Source organism: Ochotona curzoniae, unplaced genomic scaffold, assembly GCF_017591425.1.
Source record: "Ochotona curzoniae isolate NIBS_2020 unplaced genomic scaffold, NIBS_Ocur_1.0 contig_2754, whole genome shotgun sequence".
NCBI lineage: Eukaryota > Metazoa > Chordata > Mammalia > Lagomorpha > Ochotonidae > Ochotona > Ochotona curzoniae.
Genome location: NW_024465582.1, coordinates 20659142 through 20682756, shown reverse-complemented (window position 1 = coordinate 20682756; position 23615 = coordinate 20659142). Strand labels below are relative to the sequence as shown.

Here is a 23615-nt window from a genome sequence, read left to right as displayed (position 1 = left end):
CCTCAGCGTGCACTAAGGACTGCTCAATGGCACCCGTCTAAGAGCCAACATGTCTACTTGCTATTTGGAGAGGGGTTAGGAATACATATACAGCGTGAGGACATTTTCTGATACTAAAGTAGGAAATGAAAAGGTCTTACTTTTGGCCAAGTAATTTTTTTAAACGCTACACTGAGTTATTTAGATTATTTAAATAAACATCACTCCACTGAAACCTACATTCCAGGTTACCTCTCCGTTGGGCAGTGGGAAAGCCAGCTCCCACCGCGTAGGCTCGGGCCCCGCCCCGGGGGCGTGGCCCAGCGACGGACTTCCGCTCTGCTGCCCCGCGCATCCGGCGTCCTCAGAGGCGCCGGGAGGTTTGAAAGGCGGCTGGCCAGGCGGCTGCGCTGGCGTGTCCTCCCTGCTGGCCTGGCCTTCCTGCTGGCTCGCCACCGGCGCTTTTCCGCTGCCCTGACCCGGTGGGCTTCTGTCTCAGCGCACGCTCCCTGTGACCACGCTTTTCCACGGCGTCGATCGTTTTCCGTCGCCCATAAAGCCCCTCTGCCGTTACTTTCGCCCGGTCTGTTGTCAGATTCTGGAAGCATCCCGGATACACCTGAGGTGCAGACCAGTGACTTCCAGCACTTTGGCCATTGAAAGCTTAGGAGCCGCTGAGCGGCCAACGTGTCGCCTCAGAACCGCTGAGTGAGTGCGTGGGGTTTGGCGGCCGTTTCCTTGAAGTGGGATTCTTGTATGAATGTCGAAGTCACGAAGCCGGGAATGTGGGCTGGCGCCGCATCGGGAGTCCTTTGGGAACTCTAGACGTTAAGGTTTGTTGCATGTGCCTGAAGTCGAGTGCAGTCGTCCCTCGGGATACCTGGTACAGGGGCCGAAGATGGACACATCCAGTGTGTCCGTGCGTGGTCTCATGCGTGAGGGGCCAAGTTAGCCTGAGTTTGTTGACATTTGATAAGTGCCTCAACAGGACAGATTACAGCTGTTGGTGTAGCCTGCCTTGTGCAGTTACGGATGACGACAGGACTAAACGTGGATTACAGGGAGAAGGTTTTAGACAGGAAGTGAGCAGAGCAGAACCAGCTTTAAGAGTCAGGACTTGTTACAACGATGAAAAAGAAAACAGACTGAGAACATATTGCTAATTTCGGGTCTTCGCCTTGAAATGTCAATAAGTTCAATTGCAAATTCAAAAGGACCAAGAATCTAACATGTTCATTATTCAGTGGCTCCCTTGTGTCCTTTCATTTGCCCCCTGTGTGTTAGAACTGGAGGCACAGTTGAGTAAAACAGATATGCTCCCAGCTCTGATTGAGTTTACATCATCCTGAGAAAAGATAGGAAGCAAGGAAGTAAACAATACTTGTCTTGTGTTAGCAGGTTCTGTGAGGAGAAAAACAAACAAAGAAACCCAATGAGGTAGGAAAAAAATGACTGGAAGATGGCTGGGAGCAACTTTAGTGGGTCAGATTAGGGCTTCAGGTGTGCAAAGGCCAAGTGCCACCCTGGTGATGGGGCAGAAGGCCAAGCTAGGCAGGAAAAGCAGTGCAGAGACTCCGACCTGGAAAGGGTTTGGTTAAATTACTGACACGCCACAAAGGCATTTTAAGAAGGTTGAAAGAAGACGAAATTTAGCGAGGTAAGTAGGGCCAGATTGCACGACCGCACCACAGTAAATGATAGTTGTTTAGATTTGCAATGCAAATGGAAACTATTCTTGGGGTTTAAGCCAGGGAAGAAAAGATTTGATTGTGATTGGATTGTTATTTATTTGTTTATTTATTTAAATTCCTCTGGTTGTTGTTTGTAGACAGGAATCCAGGAAGCAAGAGTGAAAGTAAAATTAAGGGATGTTACTGAAGTCTGCTTGTGGTGGGAGAGGCTGAGTTTTACTTAACTGTGGGACAAGGACACGGGGAGAAGTTTAGCAGGCAGCTAGCTGAAAACGTTAGAGGTCAAGTAGATTTACAAGTTCTCTAGAGACAGAAATTAGAGGTCTGTTAGTCTCCTGTGGAGAGTCCATATGTTCAAATATTTATATTCTGAAATAGGCCATAAAGTATTAGAGTATATCACATAAAGCTGATTACTGACAGTAAAAGGGAGTAAGATTTTAAAAAGCAAAAGTGAGGCTTCGGTGACAAGAGCTTAGAGAAAGAAGAAATGAAATGGAAAACATGGTTAGGTCTTAAAAAATCCTTGATTTCAGGGACTGATGAAAAAACAACGTTTACACTCAAAACAGAAGTGAAAATAAACAGAGAGGGAAACCAGTGCAGCCCATTCTGGCTGAAGGGTGGAGTGGGAAGAGTGCAGTGGGGTGCCAGGGAAGATGGAACACGCTGTCATGGGAAGTCATCGGGTGTGGGAAAGCCCTGGTGCCCATTGCTAAACAATGTCAGTGAGCGACAGCTGATGGTTGATACAGAAAGTGTGTAGTGACCGACTACTAAACCTGAGAGATCTGTTGGTAGGAAATGGGGCAAGCTAGAGACAGTACTATCAAAAGTTACTTTTTTTTCTGACAGTTGATAACTCAATTCACCTGAATTATGTGACAAGCATAATGTAGGGGGAATGCACGTGGCATTGTAAAGGAATCCAAGCATTTCATAAGCTATGTGGAGCTTCCGCAAGGTCACATTTGCAATGCTGTTTGAGTATGTCTTCTTTAATTCTCACATAATCAAGTTACTGCTCCCATTTTACAAGTGGGGAGAGAAGTAACCCAAGGGTAAATGGCCACTGAATGAACCTCGATTCTGGCTTCCCTTTTGCCTCACCTCACAGAGTTTGGGTAAAGACTGAGACATTTGAGAGATCAAGAAGAGGAAGTTGACTTCAGGAAGAGGAGGATAAATCACAGCACAGGAAGATGAACTTGCCAGTGTGCTGTGTCTGGCAGCAATGGACTTGGTGCACAGGGCCAGTAATAATACGCGTGGAGACCTGGTGTGATAGCGTAGCAGTTAAAGTCCTTGCCCTGAACGCACTGGGATCCCATATGGATGCCGGTTCTAGTACCAGCAGCCACACTTCCCATCCAGCTCTCTGCCTGTTGCCTGGGAAAGCAGTCAAGGACGGCCCAAAGCTTTGGGACCCTACATCTGCGTGGGAGACCTGGAGGAGGCTCCTGGTGTCAGTTTGGCTCAGCTCTGGCCATTGCGGCCACATGGGGAGTGAACCATCGGATGGAATATCTTCCTCTTTGTATATTTGCCTTTCTAATAAAAATACAAATAAATCTTTAAAAAATAATAATACACGTGGACTACTGATTGATGGTCAATCGCTGAAGTTTATTAACAGCATCAGACTTTAAAAGATTTATTTTTATTATTTTTTCATTGGAAAGGCGGATATACAGAGAGGAGAGACAGAGAGGAAGATCTTCCATCCGATGATTCACTCCCCAAGTGAGCGCAACGGGCCGATACTATGCCGATCCGAAGCCAGGAGCCTCTTCCGGGTCTCCCACGCGGGTGCAGGTTCCCAAAGCTTTGGGCCGTCCTCGACTGCTTTCCCAGGCCACAAGCAGGGAGCTGGAAGGGAAGCGGGGCTGCCGGGATTAGAACCGGCGCCCATATGGGATCCCGGGCGTGCAAGGCGAGGACTTAACCACTTGCGCCACCGCGCCGGGGCCAACAGCATCAGACTTTAAAGACAGAGGATCCTGTAGGCACCTGGGAGGAGAGTTTGAGGAGCTGACTGAAAATGAAAACTGGGAGTGCCCACACCTCTGCCTGTGAGAGGAAGCACTTCTCTTTGATCTGTTATCCAAAGCTGAAGACTAGGGAGTTTCTGGCCTGTTCATTTCCATATCAACTGCTCCTGGAGCCCTCCCTACTGATTGCCACTATCCCTGGTTTCACACTGGCCAGGCTTTCTTGATCAGTTATCTTCCTGTAGATCTAATCAGTTGTCTTCCTACTGCTCAGGTGTGCAACAGGAGCTGGCTCCTTACCAGAGCAGGGACAAGCCTCTAGGTGTTGGCGTTTCTTTTGCAGGCTTCTTTTCCCTGTTGCCTTGTAGGTACCTTTCGTCTCCCATTATTAGTGCAACGATAGAATTTGCTTGTCATGAGATCCTGAGAACGTGGTATAGAGAAATCATATTAGGAGAAGTAATACTAAAATTCTAAGGCTAGTTAGCACTGTCTGAACTGACCGTCTTCTCCGTCTAGGTTATGTTATTGAGGTCAAGAGCTAGGGGTTAATCCAGGCATTCTGCTAAGAACATTAAATTCTGACCATGTAAGCATTGGAACCAGGATCACTTTTCCTCTAACAATAGTAGTCAGTTTGTTTTCCTTCTGTTGTTAGAAGATAAATATCTTTTTTTAAAGATTATTTTTTATTAAAAAAGCAGATATATAGAGAGAAGGAGAGACAAAAAGGAAGATCTTCCATCCATTGATTCACTCCCCAAGTGGCTGCAACGGCCAGAGCTGAGCTGATCCGAAGCGAGGAGTTTCTGCCACACGGGTGCAGGGTCCCAAGGCTTTGGGCCGTCCTTGACTGCTTTCCCTCGCCACAAGCAGGGAGCCGGACAGGAAGCAGGGCCACCAGGATTAGAACTGGCACCCATATGGGATCCTGGTACATTCGAGGCAAGGACTTTAGCCACTAGGCTACCACACTGGTTCCAGAAAATAAATATCTTTATATTTGATTGAACTTTTGTCACATAAAGAGAACTGTTTGTACTACTAAATTTCTTAATTCCCTTCAGTCTTCCCCTTGGAAAACCATCCTGTCACAACAATGACAACTGAAGTGCAAATGATACTTTATGAAGATGACTCGGTGCAAGTACAGTATGTAGATGGTTCTAGATTGCAGCTTTCTCCCTGTGGCTCTGAATTTTTGTTTGAAAAGCCACCTCCTGTTTCATCACATCCTTTAGAGCAACCACAAAGAATTCGTCAAAGGACGCACTTCGTTATTAGCACTTACCGAGTAAGTGTGAATGTCACCAAACTGTACTCTTTTAAATATCAAAATATTGCCAAGGTGGCCCAGAATATTAAATGATAATATATTAAATGAATATTAAATGAAATATTAAATCATAATATTACTGTCATACCAATGGACTTTCAAATCATTCCCTATTTTTAGGACTATGCTTTGTATTTCCTTATATAGGAGCAACTGCAGCGAGCCTTAGAGTTTCGAAACTCTTCTGCTACTTGCCTTTTTTTATCTGAGAACCTCATACCATCAGAAAGAAAAAAGGTAATATTTTTTTTTTTAGATTTATTTTTATTATTTTTTATTGGAAAGGCGGATATACAGAGAGGAGAGACAGAGAGGAAGATCTTCCATCCGATGATTCACTCCCCAAGTGAGCCGCAACGGGTCGATACTATGCCGATCCGAAGCCAGGAGCCTCTTCCGGGTCTCCCACGCGGGTGCAGGTTCCCAAAGCTTTGGGCCGTCCTCGACTGCTTTCCCAGGCCACAGGCAGGGAGCTGGAAGGGAAGCGGGGCTGCCGGGATTAGAACCGGCGCCCATATGGGATCCCGGGCGTGCTAGGCGAGGACTTAACCACTTGCGCCACCGCGCCGGGCCCGAAAAAAGGTAATATTTTAAGTCTCATTTTTATAAGTTATATTTGTGATGACAAATGGGTAGTTTACTGGTTAGGCTTTTGCCCCCCTCCGGACATTTGGGGATAGACATGTTGCTATATTGGGTCTATATAATTCCCAGGATGTGGGAACATGTAAGTTACAAAAGTTGAAGTTCGTAGTACCATTTTCTTTGTACCTAGGAATTCTAATCAGAGTTTTCACATTGGAGACTTTTTCATTCTCAGAAACATGAGGAATTTTGTGACCATTTTTAGTAACTTACATATTGTCATTCAGAGTTGGGCAGAGTATGAAAGTTTTATTCTTTTGCATATTATTTGAATTTTATGAATAATATCTGTAATTTATTGAGGATTTTCTGTGTGCCAAGACCTAGGAATAATATTAAAGACATTTAATAACATCAGTATGGCATGGGTCCCTGCTGATCAAAATGAATATCCTACCAATCAGAATAGATATATCTGTTTGTTTTTTTTTTATAATTGTGGAAACTGTGTCATAGAAAGTTTACCTGTCAGTGGAAAAAAATTTTTGTTTATTTGAGAGGCAGAGTGAGAAAGTAGTGCTGGCTAGAACCAGGAGACAGAACCCTGAATTCTAGTCTCTGATATGGCTGGCAGGGACCTAAGTACTTGAGCCATCATCTGATACCTCCTAGGGTGCATGTTAACAGGGAGCTGAGTGGGGAGTGAAGGAGCTAGAACTCAAACCTAAAACTTGAGCACAAAACATAATATTGGACATTCACTATCCCTTTTCAACCCCTCAATTCAGCGTGTCCTCATTGACATCTCACAAGTCAGGTGGCCCCGTCTTGATTCCGATGATGGCCTGATCTGTCTGGAGAGCGGCGCTGTGAAGATCACTTCTGTTGATGGTCACGCCACTCTTTGCCTGCCCAGATCCCAGCATGAGTTCACAGTGCATTTCTTGTGCAAAGTTAGCCAGAAGCCAGCCTCATCGGCAGCACTGCTGGAAAGAAATAATCAAGCCTCCGAAGACAAGCTAATTGGGAGAGCTGGCAAAATCTGTGCATACAGAAGTCCGTCAGGACAGAGACTGGAGAATAAAGAAAATGAACTTTATTGGCGCCTCATGCAGTGCCGAGAACCTCCCAAGGAGACAGGCTGTGGAAGTGAAGGCCAGGAGGAACTGTCTCCCCCCGAAACCAAACACAAGTACACCTACGCATGGGTAAAGCAGTGCTGGTCTGTGGCCGCCTGCCCAGAGGAATGGAAATACCCTCTGTCTTTAGCGCTGCGCTTTCATCAGAAAGTGAGCAACGTGTCTAATAATGAGGCAGATTTCACCGAGAGTGAAATTGTACCTTCTGATGTTTCCAAGGAAGGAGAAAAAGAGATTTCTGTTCTTCCCAAGGCTGTGTCACTTAGCTGTCCTGTCCCACATCTGCACAGGTAAAGGAAGAACACAGTAGTAGTCACAGAGCTTTCGCCAACACCATTCTCTAAGGATAATTTCCTTTCTAAATCTGAAAGATTTGGAAACCGTTCATAAGGACAGTTTATTTAGTTGATCCCAAGACTTTACATTTAGATAGTAACTTAGTAAGTATCACTTATGCAGTAAATAATTTCCCCCAGCAAATGTGTTTTCTGTTTTTTAGTCTGTATTCAGGCATGGGATGTTCAGGAAAGCTGACTTGACCCTAGCTACTTTGTTGAGCATCCTGACTGCTGTGAGGACGTGGTCCCTGCTTTCTGGCAGTGTAGTCTAGTGAAGGGCACTGCCTCTAAAAGGAATATTTAGAACGTGGTAAGAAATGGGTCAGGAATCCTGCCAGGGATCTGCAGGAGCCGGCCCAGAGGAGCATCTGCTGGCTGGAGGCCATGACCTTGCCTCCTGGAACACGGATCTCAACAGGTTATAATGCTGGCTACCCTGACTTTGGTTACCTGATTATAAATATGTCCATTTGCAAAAGGGGTATGCATGAAACAGCTCTATGGCAATGAATAAACTTTACCTCCTCTAAGACATGAGTAGCTTAATAGATATAGATTTGTCATTTGAATGGCATATAAAAAACAAGTAATAAAGATGCTAGCTAGCACCCAAAGTGCTTATATTGCCAGATGCTGTTGTGTTTTACCTATTTAATTCTCATAGTAATCCCATGAGGTAAGTCCTGTTGTTTGTGTTTTGTTGACAACTGGAGAAATGTTAAATTACTAAAGATACACAACTAATTCATAGAGAGTCAGGAACTGATCCCCTGGATTCTCTGTGATTTGCAGCCTTGCTATGATTAGCTGGTTAACAGTGAAAAATTGGCATTATATAATTAATGAAAAGAGATGTCATATTTCTCCACTAATACTTTTCAGTAACTTACCCCTGGCTTTAGATTGAAGTCCATTATCCTTGGCTTACCAGGTCTTCCTTGTTCTGGTGTCTTCCTGTATCAGTCACTCACCACTCTCTTAACAGCCTTCATTTCCTGCCTAAAGCGCTGGCTGAAGCCTTCGCCGTCGAGCCTCCCCTGGTTTCTGTCAGGTGCATAAGCCCTACATCTCTTCAATTGGTTAACTTGTAGTCATTCCTAGATTTCTGCTGAAACTTAACTTCTTAAGGGTCGTTTCCTTGAAGGTCCTAGAAAAGTTAGGTCCGTGTACATCCCATAACATCCAGTCTTTCCTTTTCTTTACAAATCATAAATGTTTGGTATTTAGCATTCCTGCCGTGTAGGCATCTCTGTCGAGGATAGAGACCATGTCTGCTTTTCTTTACCTGCTGGGTTGGGAGAGGGGCTGGGGTTGTTATGTCCCCAGAATACAGACAGTGCCTGGTGCCCTCAGAGGCGTTTCAGTAAATATTTGTTGCTTGGCTAAATCTTAATTTTTAAAGGTTACTAAAGTTTTAACTCATAATTGTGTGGCAATTCAATAATAAACACTGGGAAAAAACATGAAAAAATAACCTTTTAATTGTAAAATATACTTTTATATTAATTGCTGTTTTTATTTGGTCTAAAGAGTTGAACAATGTCTTGTTACAAGTAGCACTGTTTTATTGACTTTTAAAGGTAATTTTGTGGAGTAACTAGAACTAAGAGCTTGTATGTTAACCTTCACAGGTGGAATTTTGGTGACTCAATTTTGCAGAGTGAATTTGATGAAGAATATTCCTATCCTGAACCAGTAAAGGTGCTTTGGTGCAGGGGTGTTACATACAGGTAAGGCATGTGGGTTGAATAGGTAGCAAGGACATGAACCTGGCCTTTTGCAGACTTTCCACAAGAGGACACAGTGTTGCTAGGAGGGGAATATGCTCCTGTGTTTGAGTTTTACAGGTCTCAAGACTACTTTTATTAGCAAATTGGTCTTGTGACTCATATTAACCCTATATTTAAAAGACTTCAGTGTCGGCTCCAAAGTCTGTAAGAGATCAATTTTGTTAATGCAAAGGATATTTATATCAGTTATTTAGGATACTCCTCAAAACATCTGAATTAAATAGTCTGACTTAAAGTTGAGCAGAGCTAAAGGGAGATTTCAACTTTCATTGTGTCGCAATTATTTGTTGATAGTTAGCACCCTCCATTTAGCACTTTGGTGGAGTTAATTGTACCCCACAATCCAAGACAGTTCTAGTGCTGGGCAGATGCCAAGTTCCTCTTTCAAGAATAGTACTGGAATGACACTGATGACTTTGCGGTGAGCCCAGGGGTGAGCTTTCCCTGCATGAAGCCTCACCACTTTTGATGATAACAGTCTTCATGTATGTTGCAGTAAAATTGACTTTGAAGTTTTTATTTATCTTTATTTGAGAGGCAGAGAAAACAGAGATACAGAGAACTAAAATGTGCTGGTTCACTCTCCAAAATAGCTGAAGCAGTGGGAGCTGGGCCACGCTGAATCTGGAAGCTGGGAACTCCATTCAGGTCTCCTGCTTGGTGGCAGGGTCCCACCTGCTTGAGCTGTTAACGTGACTTCCAGGATATACATTAGCAAGAAGCTAGAATTGGGAGTGGAACCAAGATGTAATCGCAGGCACTCTGATATGAGATATGAGCAGTCCAGGTGGCATTTTTTTTAAAACTGATTTTAACTTGTTTGAAAGAGTTGCATAGAAAAACGGCCCTGGTGGGTGGGTCTGGAGCAGACCAAATTCAAGAGCCTCATCCTGGACTCCATGTGTGTGGCAGAGTCCCAAGCACCTGAGCCATCATCCACTGCCTTCCCAGGTTCATCAGCAAGGATGCTAGATCAGAAATGGAGTGGCTGGGATCTGAACCAGTGCCTGTAGGGGATGTCAGCCTTGTGGGCAGTGGCTTAACCTAGGCTGAAAGGCTAGCTGGCTTCTTAACTGCTAGGCTAAATGCCAACTCCCTGGCTTATGTTTTTATATGTATATATGCAATGCCTTCATTGTACCTGGCTGTTCAGGTGCTCTCAGTCACATTCTCCTACCAATGACTGCTTGGGGACACTTGTGAAGTAGTAGGTTATGCTGTCATGTCTAACACCAGCATCTCATATCTGAGCTCTGGTTTCAGTCCTGGTTACTCTGCTTCCAATCTAGCGTCCCCAGTGTGCCTCGGAAAGCAGTGGAAGATGGCTCAAGTACGGAGGGTCTTTCCACTCACACAGAGGACCAGGATGGAGTTCTGTCTTTGGCTTTGCCCAACCTTGGCCATTGTGGTCATTTGCAGAATGAACCAGAAGATGGAAAATCTGTTCTCTCTCTTCATCATTCTGCCTTTCGAATAAATAAATAAACAAATAAATAAATCTCTTAAAAAATGGCTTCTTATACAAATGGTCAAATTCATTTGTCATATTATGGACTCTAATCTCATTTTTACAAAATATTCTTATTTTCCTGTTCTAGAAATGTAGTGTTTAACAAATCCTATGCAGTAGATATTGCTTTGGTGACTGCTATATAGGCCAACCTCTGGTTGGCAGTGAGGACACGAAGTGGATGAGAAGATGCCTAAATTCCAGAATCTCTGAGTTTAGTTACTAAAATTAATTCATAAATCAATTCTGTGTGGTCTGTTCATCTTTTATAAGAATATTAATTTTAGCCACTGGTTCAAAATATGGCTTGCATTTCTGTTAAACAAGAAGACTCTTGATTTGCTATTTTTTTTATGGCTGACTTCTTGGGTTATTTGATCACAGGAGAAAAAATGCTTTAATAATTCTTTTCCTTAGACTTACCCATAAAAATGGGAACTCAATAGAGATTTATCCTGGAGATGGATCTATTTTCAAATCAGAAGGAACTTATTTTGGGAGCTATTATACGTATTACTGCAGTCACAAAGGATCAGAGGAGGTAGGCGACAATGGGATCTCCAGAAGAATCCTGTTATATACCTCTTTCTAAATCCATGTGTATGTGGGAAATTTCGTCTTTTATGTAACAGGTTCCTATCCTCCAGTCTAGAAAATTAATACAGTCTTACTGCCTGAATTGATACCTGGTCATTCTTTTCTTTTGTTTTTTAAATTTTTACAAATATTCTTTAATATTTGCATAAAAGCTATGGTTTTCCCAATATGAAGTGTACTTTTAAAGCATTTTTTAAAAAATAACGATTATATGATTGATCGGGGTGGGAAGGATAAGGTTTAGGGAAAACTGGGTGAATTCATTGTTCCCAAAGTTGCTATTTCTTCTTCTTGTTTCTGGGGGACGGGATACCTGGTCATTATTAACAACCTAATTTTTAAGTTTCTTGTCACTTGCTTGACAGCGGTTAAGATTATTTTGTTACTTAAAATAGTGAAATAGATAATAAGTTTACTAGGCTATAGCATCATGTGGATATTTTGTTAATGAGTTTTAATTTGCTTATTCCCAATCTAACCTCCGACATCTACCTATTTGTAGTGATCACTAAATCATCACACTGCTTTGTTTTTCAGAATAGTATAAAACAAATGTATTCTTTATACAGAGTGGATTATGTTAGTAATATTTCAGAGTTGTTGGGTTTATACTATAGTAGATAGCTCAGGTTGCACTACTGTCTTTTTTTATTTAAGATTTATTTTATTTTTATTGGAAAGGTGGATATACAGAGAGGAGAGACAGAGAGGAAGATCTTCCGTCCAATAATTCACTCCCCAAGTGAGCGCAACGGCCGATGCTATGCCGATCCAAAGCCAGGAGCCTCCTTCTGGTCTCCCACGTGGGTGCAGGGTCCCAAAGCTTTGGGCCGTCCTCGACTGCTTTCCTGGGCCACAGGCAGGGAGCTGGATGGGAAGCGGGGCTGCCGGGATTAGAACTGGCGCCCATATGGGATCCTGGGTGTGCAAGGCGAGGACCCTAACCATTGCACCATCGCGCCGGGCCCGCACTACTGTCTTTTAAAAATGTGTTTGAGAAGCAGAGACAGAATGGGAGAGCTATGTGTTAATATCACTGATCCTTAGGATACTGGTAGGCATTGTCCCCTTTCATGGATTGAAATTTAGAAAAGTCATATAATCCACCCTGGCTTTCTGGGCAGTAACAGGCCTCCCTGTGTTTTGAGTTCACATCTGCGTATCTTTTTCCCCATTAGGTTTGAGCTGTGCTCCTGTGTGGAAAATAATCTGCTCCATAAATGTTTCTGTTATATTTATGTTGACCCTGTTAGGATTACCTAAAAATAATCCCAAAGGCAGAAGAAAAGCCTGGAAAAACATGCCTTTGGAAACATAAGTCTGAGAAAAGGGGATAATAAAATAACATTTTTAAATTCTAAGAATCTTGGCAAAATTCCAAGAACTTCCGCAAACTGTAGTGATAGTTCTTTATTAATATATCAAGATATATTTATTTAATCACGATTTTTAAAATTTATATAAGTCATTTTGTATTAGGGGAAAAGGGCACTTATTTGATAAATTCTCTGCTAATGTGTTATGTTAAGCTAGGTATAGAGAAGATTTAAATTGCATGATAAATTATAGGCTACTAGAATATAACTTGAATGTATAATGGGAAAATGGGAAACAATATAACTTTTTATGGGTTTTAGATTTTTTTAAAAAACTGCTTATCACTATGCAAATACATATTTCAAGAAAATAATTACTAAGTAATAAGTACCAATGTTTATTATTAGTTAGATTTTTCATTTTGAAATAATTTTCAGAGAGAAGAGAAAACTTACTCAGTAAATAACTTACCTCCAGATCGACCAGGAAGTCTGTTCTCTGTGTCTTCTCTAATCAACCAGGCCACCAGGTAATTTCTTTACATTCAGTTAAAACAAGTGTTGTATGTCCGGAAACCTGGACACATTTTCTTGTGTTTAAAAAGTAAGACAGGGCCCGGCGTGGTGGCGCAAGTGGTTAAGGTCCTCACCTTGCACGCTCGGGATCCCATATGGGTGCCGGTTCTAATCCCGGCAGCCCCGCTTCCCTTCCAGCTCCCTGCCTGTGGCCCAGGAAAGCAGTTGAGGACAGCTCAAAGCTTTGGGACCCTGCACCCGCGTGGGAGACCTGGAAAAGCTTTGGCACCCTGCACCCGCGTGGGAGACCTGGAAGAGGCTCCTGGCTTTGGATCGGCATAGCATCGGCCGTTGCGCTCACTTGGGGAGTGAATCATCAGACGGAAGATCTTCCTCTCTGTATATCCACCTTTCCAATAAAAATAAAATAAATCTTTAAAAAAAAAAAAGTAAGACACCACAGTTCTAGATTTGACATCCAGCTGTAGCTCGGACTCTAGTGGCTGCACCTGCAGCAGAACTCTGGAAGGCAGCAGAGAAGGCTCAAGTAATTGTGGTCCTGCCATGCACCTGGGGCAGGTACAGTCCAGCCCCGTTCTGGCCGATGCTGGTCGTTGGAAAGTGAACCAGAACTTCTATGTGCCTCTTTCTGTCTTTCCACCTCAGATAAATTCATTTTGTTTTAAATTTTAAATATAGAAAAGCATCCTTTTTTTTTAAGATTTATTTTATTTTTAATGGAAAGGCGGATATACAGAGAGGAAGATCTTCCAACCGATGATTCACTCCCCAAGTGAGCGCAACAGCCGATGCTGTGCTGATCCGAAGCCAGGAGCCTCTTCCGGGTCTCCCACATGGGTGCAGGGTCCCAAAGCTTTGGGCTGTCCTCGACTGCTTTCCTGGGCCACAGGCAGGGAGCTGGATGGGAAGTGGGGCTGCTGGGATTAGAACCGGCGTGCATCCCGGGGCATGCAAGGGGAGGACCTTAACCACTGCGCCATCGCGCCGGGCCCGAAAAGCATCCATGTTTAAGTTCTGAGAGAAAATAAATACCTCCTCTGGGTACATGTGACATACTTTTTATTCCTTGGAGTCAATTGGAAATCTGATGGCGTATTTCAAGTTTTTATACAGCTTGAGCATACTCAGAACAATCAAGATTTCTGAGACTGAAATAAAGAAATGCTCTATTTTGGTTCTTTGGTTTCTATGTTTTTAATACTTTCTTAGTCCTTATAAGTTTATAAATAAAGTTCTGAAACAGGTTTGAAGGAGAATCTGTAGCTGGATGTGATAGACATGGTTGAGTCACAGCTCCACCAAGTTTCCTGGCCATGGATCTTCTGTATCCTAAAAAAGGAGTGAGATCTCAGCTAGCTAAGAAGCTCCAAGGAAACAGTAGTTCCTTTCAGGAAGCTTAATGTTGTCTGCGAGGAGAGTTTTCCATGCAGCTGGTGGAAGTGAGCAACTTAGTGACCGTCTAAAATGTTGTAAGACATTGAGTGTGGGAAATGGCATTTCCAAATGCTTAAGTATTTTTCATGTTTACAGAATTCTTCAACACTGTGCCAGGATGAGGCTTTCTTTAAGCCATAACTATCACCTATGCTGCTGGAAAATGGTATGTTTTGAAAATTATTTTAGAAGCAAGAAATTTTTGTTTCACTGCTTAGTCCATACTTCTGAGTTAAACCTTCCTTCATTTACGGTCCTATAAGAAATTATTTGCAATATCAATTTTTTTTTTTTTCAGAAAAATACCCACCTAATAAACAAATACCAAAAAATCAGGCTTTTTATTTATACTTTATTGTGTATAGATGTTTCTTTTTTTCTGATGGAAGAAGGGCCAGGAATTCACTGGGTTTTATGCAAAAATGGTCATTTATAAACCCTTAGAGTAATCCATGTTTTCACAAGTGTAAAACTAAATTGTTTAATAATTTGGAGGAAGTGATTCTCAGACTGTGATTTCTGCTATATCTACATTGGCTTAAATGCAAACCTCTGTTACTAATTTCTATCTATGTGAAGTTCAGAACAGTGACTTCACAAAATATTAGAGCTTCATGTGCTTATAAATAGATTGTTTTCAGTATCTTCTGGAAAAATTAAAATAGATAAAAATTCTGTAATGTTCAACTTCTGAATCTGAATAAGACCTTGAAGTTACCTCAGAGTTAATTTTCGTTTTGAACTTCTCAGTGGATAATTCATATTTCATATTTTTAAATTTTTAAATTACTATTAAATTGTTGATTGACATATAGCACTTGTATATCTGTTATTTGTATTGCCTTGAGCTTAGGTATCTGGGATGAATGATAGCAGCATCCTGCCTTTCCTTTTGAAAGAATCACTCATACCTAACCTGGGAAGATTTCTTGCCTACTCTGATGACAAAGTACACGCCATCTTCTTAGATGGTGTTACTCTAACCCTAAGTTGGAACTTGAGCTCTTCTGATGATAAAAATGAACAGGTGTGTATTCTTTAGACTCAAATTTATTTATTTTTTTTTTTAAAGATTTATTTTTATTATTTCTCTCATTGGAAAGGCGGATATACAGAGAGGAGAGACAGAGAGGAAGATCTTCCGTCCGATGATTCACTCCCCAAGTGAGCGCAACGGCCGATGCTATGCCGATCCGAAGCCAGGAGCCTCTTCCGGGTCTCCCACGCGGGTGCAGGGTCCCAAAGCTTTGGGCCGTCCTCGACTGCTTTCCCGGGCCACAGGCAGGGAGCTGGAAGGGAAGTGGGGCTGCCAGGATTAGAACTGGCGCCCATATGGGATCCCGGGCGTGTAAGGCGAGGACCTTTAACCACTTGCGCCACCGTGCCGGGCCCCCAAATTTATTTTTACTGGTTATTTTTCTGGAAGCAGAATAAAGAAAATACTATGCCATCTCCATTTGTTTTATGAGACATAAAATCTGTCTATATGCCTTACTTATCTCATGGATTTCCCAGAAAAAAATCAGAATAGTGTGACAAATCGTTATTTTTATGAAGATGGTCCATTATAGTGAGATTTATCCTCATTAATATTTATCCATAAAAGTGGTGGCTAAATACCCATAACCAGTGAAAATACAGCATTTTAATTACCAAAATTTCTAATGATGCCTCTGCTTATCTTTAAAACCTATAATGCAGTAAGAAGAGATTGTTCACATGTTTGTATTCAGATTTAGAATGATAAACTGTACTTTTTCTTCTTGCTTCTTAAGGTAAAACAAGGTCTCAAGTTAGGTTGGTGTAAGTTAACGTTTCCTAATGGACAGCATCAGTTAATTCAAACTGAATACCCTGGACCGTATGAAAGGTACTGAAAAGCAACTTTCTCTCATGTTTTACTTTTAATTGACACTTAGATTTTCCATGTCAATGAAGCCATTTCAGTGAGTTTTTAAAGTTTGTACTTTTATTGGCATTTAGCACAACTAAATAGATAGGGTCAGCTCTGATCATATCCATTTGCTAATACAGGTGATGCTCGGAATGAAATCTTCTAGACATACTGGCTTTCACTTTCGCCAGCATGTTAACCAACTAACTCATCCCTTATCCAATTTTAAATAAGGTTTTCTACCACAAATAACTAAAATCATGAGCAGTTCTGCAAACTAGACAATTGAATTAGCTGATGGTAATTCTTAAAATGGAGAAAATTCTTAAAATCAGCTGTTTATGCTTTTTCACTTGTGTATATCATTTGAAAGGGTAATTCTGTTTCTGAAAATCTTACACTTTAGTAATATTACTTGATAATGTGCATAGAAGATTGCTTTTTAAATCCTACTTGAATTGATTTTTCTGTTTGACTTTATCCTTTTTTTTTGGTCCAAATGCTGCAACAGGCAATGCTATTTGAGTAATTTTTCTTTAAAAGTATCTATAGTAGCTATTACTGTTTGTTTGAGCCAATCATTTCAGCCCATTTATTTTATTAAACCTGAGTACTTCTTTTGTATATACAGTGGATTATATATAATACTTGTGTGTATATACAGGAGTGCTTCAAATGGTTCATGGAAATGGAATTAATAGATAAAAATAAAAAATACAAAGTGTATTTTTCATGTAATGTCCATCAAAGCCAAAACATTTCCTTAGTGATATTTAGCCAGTTAGTTCATCCACAGGAATTGAGATTCTGGAATGTTACTGCAGTGTACCTTTTTGTATATCTAACTGAAGAAAAATGGGTATCCTTTAAAGACTTAAGATTTTATGAGGGGGAGGGAGGGCTCAAAAGAGACCAAATCAGGATGCTTATTGATTTGCTGTCCAAAACTGACAAAACTACTGTTGTTCAATGAGAAGAATCAATAAGATTAGTATCACGATAGAGGAAGGGCTATCTGGTAAAGATTTCCTGGGTGCTTGTCTGGTAAAGATTTCCCAGGTGCTTGTCTGCTAAAGCTTTAGATAATTTCTCAAAACACTTCGATCATGAGCAGATGCTACCGTATCATTCTGAGAGCTCAGAAGCAAAGTGAGTTGAACATCCCTGAAAGCAGCTGCCGTGACCTTTCTCTTGACAAAGCCTCTTCCGCTCTGACAGTATCATCTCCATGTCTTGGTATCTTTGATCATGCTTTGTCTTTAGAACTGTACAGGTACCGGTTCTTTGAAGAAATGCTTTTTGAGTATTAATTTCACTTGTTTCAAAAAAAAATGTCTTGTCTGTAGCCAATCTTGGTACAATGGTTTTGGTTACCCATCATAGAGAAAGTTTAATTTTTTAGCCAGAATGTTTGAAGGCAAAAAATTGAGATGTCAATAATGTCCATCTTTCATCTTCAATTAGAGCAGAAGCAGAATTAATGTTTTCTTTGCAAATTCATATGCATGGTCTCCATGGTGGGTTTCATCTTCAACATAATCTTATCTCCTTAAAAAGAATTTATCTATTTGTAAACAACTGATATCTTGGAGGTATTGTCTTAAACTTTTTATTAAGTACCAATGGTTTCACCATTCTTCACCTAAAATGTACTGCTTGTTGTTGCTGTAATTTGAGCAGAACTCATGTTCCTGTGTTAGGGCCCTTTGCAAACCATGGCTCACGCTCCCTAGGACCTCTAGATTCTGTGCAAACACAAATTTTAATACAAGTCTTTGTGGCACACAGAACATTTGAAAACCACGCACACATTCCCATGAACTTTTTAAAGACCCCTATGTATGTTTATGGATGCATTAGCATGTTTTCTCACTTAAATTTCTTTTTATTTCTTTTTTATTTTTTTAATTTCATTTTATAAAACAGCTCCACAGGCTCTGGGTCATTTAAATTTCAGTGAGTGAATGCTCCCTTAGTTGTATGTGTAGACATTTTCATGATAAACATAATGAAAATTATTTTTAAATAGAAAATTAACATTTGATTTAAACTTCAAATAAAATGTAAATATTGGATTTGATTTTAAGTATTTTTAGTAATCTTACATGTAAGTAAATTATTTTATTCTTGATGAATTATGGAGAAAACTTGCCTTTCCTATGTGCAATGTAAACAATTTTGAAAACTGCCTAGCAGATCTCTCACTCTCAAATTATCTTAGTGTCTTTTTCTATTTTTTTGTGGATTTTTAATAACAAGTGAAAGTTCACTTATTTCTTTCAATGGGTCCATCCTAGATACGTGACAGCAGTAACGTCCTGGTGCAGAAGATTAACTCAGACTAGTGCAAGAGAGTTGCCCACACATACTTCATCTTCTGTTCTTGAAGAAAATTGGTATCTTTATTTCTTTTTAACTTAATTTGTGTAAGAAAGCCAACTAATAGTAAACCAGACATCTGGATTTCCATATTTCACCAAACTATGTCTTATCTGAAAGTTAGAAACTTTGCATTGAAAACTTCACATCAAAATGAGGGGTTTATTTTATGTGACAGATTCATCCTGAAAACTTTATGGGACAAGTTAAGACATATTATTTATATTTTAGTAATAATAAAGGAACTAAGCTGTTGACATTGGAGCAAATGCTGTTCGGGTGTTAAAGTTCCTAAATGGGAAAAAAAAACAAATGATAGGAAGAAAGGTTATTCAAGAGGTTAAAGTCACTGAATGCACTGTCTGAATACAGTGGGAAAAGGATATCAGGAAGTAAAAAGGATACCAGGAACAATTTTAAATTCAGCTGTGAGGTAGCTTAGTATAGTATAGTAGATCACCCACCTCTGGGTGAATTCTCTCTCACATCACATCCATGGGTGCTATCTGAATATCTCGGTGTCTGAGGCTCCTGCTCTCCAGACTTCTCATCCTGCTGCCACTGCTTGTTCAGGAGCAGAAAAGTTAGCTAGCCAAAAATAGTACAGGGGTGGAGTGCAAGCATTTGACGTAGGAATTAAATTACCTCCATCTTGTATCTGAATGCAGTTTCCGACTCCAGCTCCCAGTTTGTTTCCTGCCAGTGCAGGCCCCCGGAGACAGCAGGTGATGGCTTCAGTAGATGGAATCCTGCCATCCACTTGTGAAAGGCTTGGGTTGTGTTCCCGGGTTCTGGCTCTTGCTCCTGGCCCAGCCCTGGCTGTTTCAGCTATTGGGGAGTAAAGCAGTAGAAGGGAACTCTGTCCTTGTTTCTCTAATTGTCAAAAAGAAAAAAAAAAAAGGCAGGGATCAGAGGAGAAAAGAAAATTGTGCATGGCTATGAAAACTGTTCACCATTGCTCAGCAAGCAAAGCTTGTAAAATACCAGCCTTTTTGTGTGAAAACAAGCAATAAAAATTATGAGTCGTACTGAAAAGTGAAATAGTGAGCAAAAGAAAAACAAGGCAAATTAACTGGAAAGCAGAGCCATTCTCTCTGCAAAGCCCAAGGCAGCACCACTGTGAAAGTTTTTGTCAAGAGTTGATAGAGGAACAGTACTGTACAAAAAAACAGCTACTTAAATTTCTATCTGCTTTCCCAGGCCACAAGTAGGGAGCTGGATGGGAAGCAAGGCATCCGAGATTAGAACCGGCACCTGTGTGGGATCCCAGCACATGCAACACGAGGACTTTAGCCGCTAGGCGATTGCACCGGGCCCAGCAAATTGTTCTCTAATGCTGAAGAATCAGCAGGCTTTAGAATAAGTCCTGTCCAAGTTCTCTACAGCCTATTTTTAAAGTGATGGAAGGACTTTCTCCACAGGCTGGAATACAAAGAAGAAATGAATGTACACCAGGGTTCATTGTAAGAAAGCCAGTAAAGTGGAGGCCAGCTCCTGCTGTGAACAGTGAAATAGCCTTTTCTGGTGATCTCGTTACATTTGTAGGAAGCTTGTCAAGTTAAACTCTTTTTAGTTTTATGCCACTGCTCATATCTTTCATTGTAGCCTGATGAGTTAATGGAGGACATATATGTAAGGGATTCCTCCAGGACTATTTATTCAGCTTTCTACCCAACTCCAGTGGCCCAGTAGCTCTTTCTGTAGACTATGGCAAGAACTAATGTTTGATGTTAGTGCCCTGTGCTTAAGAAATCAATGAATAATAGACTCCAGAAGGAATTTTTTTACGTTATTATGCTTTGACACATAATTCAACTATGTAAAAACTGAGATGTCACAAACATCCATTCTGTAAAAGTTCAGTATATATAATGTATTATATGTGCAAAGTACACAAAACATTTTTAAAAAGATTATTTAAAAAGGCAGAGTTACAGGGAGAGCGAGAAGGACTAAGATTTTTCCATATCCTGGTTCATTCTGCAAGTGAACACAAACTGCCATGTCTGGACCAGGTTGAAGCCAGCGCAGGTAACTCCATTCGAGTCTCCCATATGCACAGCAGAGGCTCAAGTACTTTGTGGTCTTGGTCTAAGAAGTCATAGAAGGCCCATTGCCTTCAAACATCGCACTTGATAAGGCTTTTTGTTTTGTTGTTTTTTGTTGTTGTAAAATTTTTTTGGAAAGCTCATATTAATAATAAGAAGAATGCTCACTTTTTAAAAAAGATTTATTTTTGTTGAAAAGGCAGATCAGAATCACAGTTAAAAAGAGAGACACAGAGATCTTCCATCTGCTGTTTCATTCCCCACATGGCCACAGTGGCCACAGCTGAGATAATCTGAAGCCAGGAGCTTCTTTAGGGTCTCCCATGTAACTGTGGGGTACCAAAGCTTTGGGCCATCCTCTACTGCTTTCCCAGGCCATAATCAGGGAGCTGGAGGGGAAGTGGAGCAGCCAGGACATGAACTGGCACCCACGTGGGATTCTGGCAAGGTGAGGATTTGAGCCACTGTGCCCAGTCACAGAGAATTCTTGAGACAGGGACTTTTATTCACTTGCCTTGCAAAACACTCAGTGAATACCAGTTGATTGTTTGCAAATATAAGAGAATTCTTTTAGGTTCTTTTTAAAGTTCTAACCTTTATGCAAAAAGTCAGATTTGCTTTATGTAAAATTTCGTGAATGTATAGGAAACACACCACCAACTGGAACTTTTTTTTCTTGTATAGGTCTGTTGCTTCTGAACTTGAAAAGATACGGAGGTTTAACTGTATCCTTCAAATCGGGTGTATTTTTCTGCATTCTGTCTTCCATTATAGGCTTAGCTTAATTCACATCTATACTTTATAGAGATCTGTACTTATTTCTTACTGAACTTTGTTGAGTCAACAGATATTTAAAATTGTAATTTAAGATATTTCTTATCTATGGAAGGTACACTGTTAATTTATACATTTCTTTGGACCTAAATTAGACAAAACATAATGCAATAGGGTTATAATCTCCTTGGAGAATTTTTTACTTAGGAATTCATATAATTCTAAATGATTACCATTCTTTTAATACTTATCTCTGATTTCTTTTATTTACAAACTTTTTGTTCTGTATATTTGCACTGCATTCATCTAAATTTGTTCTTATGATTTTTCTGTAATGTTAAATAATAAAGTCATTCTAGAACAGAAGACAGGATTCTTTTCAATCTACATCTTTTTTAAATTAAAAAGTACAGGTATCAACACATCATTTATAATCATATTGTCTCATATTTTTTAGTCCCCACTCTTAAGTGTTACTGAAATTTTAATTCTGTTTTCTTCTACCCCCACCCTTCAAACACTCTTTTTTACCTCCGCACTGTCTGGCTCGCTGTCCTGTCCTGACTCCCTCCCCTGATTTCCTCACTGATAGGAGGCGGCCTTGGTGAACTCCACAGTCTCGCCTGGATTGTGGATCCCAGAGATCTGCCTCTCAGTTAAGGGGTCATAGCTTACTGTGAAAGCCAGGAATTGTGAAAAGAAGAGCATTTATATGGTATAACATGAAGAAAAAAAACTCCTTAACTAAGCGACTCAGTCTTAGTGGAGAACAGCAGTGTACTAAATCAGGTCTCTACAAAGAAAAAGAGGCAGTCTTCTGATCACTCTAAATTATCTTCAGAACCCTCACCAGAGGAAGTTCATGAAAAAAGAGTATCCGTAGCATTGAAAAAAACCTCTCAAATCCTACAGGATATTGACTTTCTTCTATCAAACTCTAAAAAGTGAAAAACAGAATCATTGCATTATTAAATTTTAGGGGTGTTACTCCAAGTGACTGATATAAAATTATTAGTAAGCCAAGAAATTGTATATATTAGCTTCTGTACAATGATTGTATGAGAATATTTAACTTTGTATCTATTTTATATAATTCATAAATTTTTAGAAAATATATATTTATACTGTGAATAAAAGCTTGAAATTTTGAACTGCTTTCTTCCAATTTATCAGAAAATATCATGTAAAATTGTCGAGCTTTTTTTAATAAATGGAGAAATCAATATTAATCTTCTAGTTTTTGTTAATATACAGGAAAATAGTTCATTTGTCATTTAGTGTCTCCAAGTATATTCTAAAACAACTGAGAGATAACCAAATTTCAGTAGTGAAAAACTTTATCCAGGGCCTAGTACAAGCTGAACAGCACTTGAGCAAATATTAGATGTCATCTAAGCTGTGTCATGAAACAGATTCCAAGTTTCTGAATATATGAAAACACTAACACAGCAAAATCTTGAGGAGAAATGAGTTTACCAAAATGCTATTTATTACAACCTTGTTAATTTACAGTCTGTGCTTCTAGATCTTACGGCTAGAACATGGCTCCATAAATCACTCTACAGTCATGCCTACCGCCCGGCATGTTGGCCGCTGGCAAAGCGCTGCTGCTCGGGACAGGTGCCAGGAGGCGGTAGACTTGCTACACGGAAAACAAGAAACTGTTCTGCTTTGGTTTACCAGATGCCATTTCTGCTGGTCCTCCCAGAAGTTCTGGACTATAAGACAAATTTTGTTACTGCGTTTAAACTGAGAAAAATACGTCCTTGATGTGAATAAAAGCACTCAAGGGTTTAAATCTGGCAGTGTGGTGCCATGGGTTGCCAACACCCAGATTCCACACTGGAGTGCCAGACCCGACACCTGCTCTGTTTCCATCCAGCCTCCTGCCAGTGCATCTGGGATAGTGGGAGACAGCTCAGGTACTTGTGGCCCTGCTGCCCATGTTGGGAGGCCAGCATGGAGTTCCTGGCTCCTGGCTTCACCCTGGCATGACCTGCCATTACTACCATTTGAGAAGTGAACCAGTAAGTGGAAGATCCCTGCTGCTTACCTTTTGAATAAATAAATGATAATGACAATTTTTAACTTAGCTTTTAAATTATGTGAAGGTTAAAATGTTTATAATTTTCTACCAAGCTGAGTCCCATTGTTTAAAAAAAAAAGTGTGACAAGAAAAGTTCTACAGTTTTTAAACTCAAGTGGTACGAACAGTCTAGGAGTTTGCTCTCAGTGTGGTAGTTTTCTTTGCCGTCGGATTGTTCAAGAATGCACAGC

At 40.6% G+C, this 23615-nt stretch overlaps 1 protein-coding gene across 1 annotated transcript; it reads left to right on the top strand.

Moving 5' to 3' along the window:
- Positions 1-481: 481 nt before the first annotated feature.
- CUNH5orf34 (chromosome unknown C5orf34 homolog) lies at positions 482-22504 on the top strand. The gene is made up of 13 exons (XM_040977511.1): positions 482-687; positions 4729-4955; positions 5145-5234; positions 6371-7011; positions 8691-8789; positions 10777-10900; positions 12711-12802; positions 14340-14409; positions 15097-15270; positions 16019-16113; positions 18435-18533; positions 21249-21289; positions 22096-22504. Exons 2-13 carry the CDS (start codon positions 4761-4763, stop codon positions 22284-22286), a joined length of 1911 nt encoding a protein of 636 aa, XP_040833445.1. The 5' UTR covers positions 482-687; positions 4729-4760; the 3' UTR covers positions 22287-22504.
- Positions 22505-23615: the final 1111 nt, after the last annotated feature.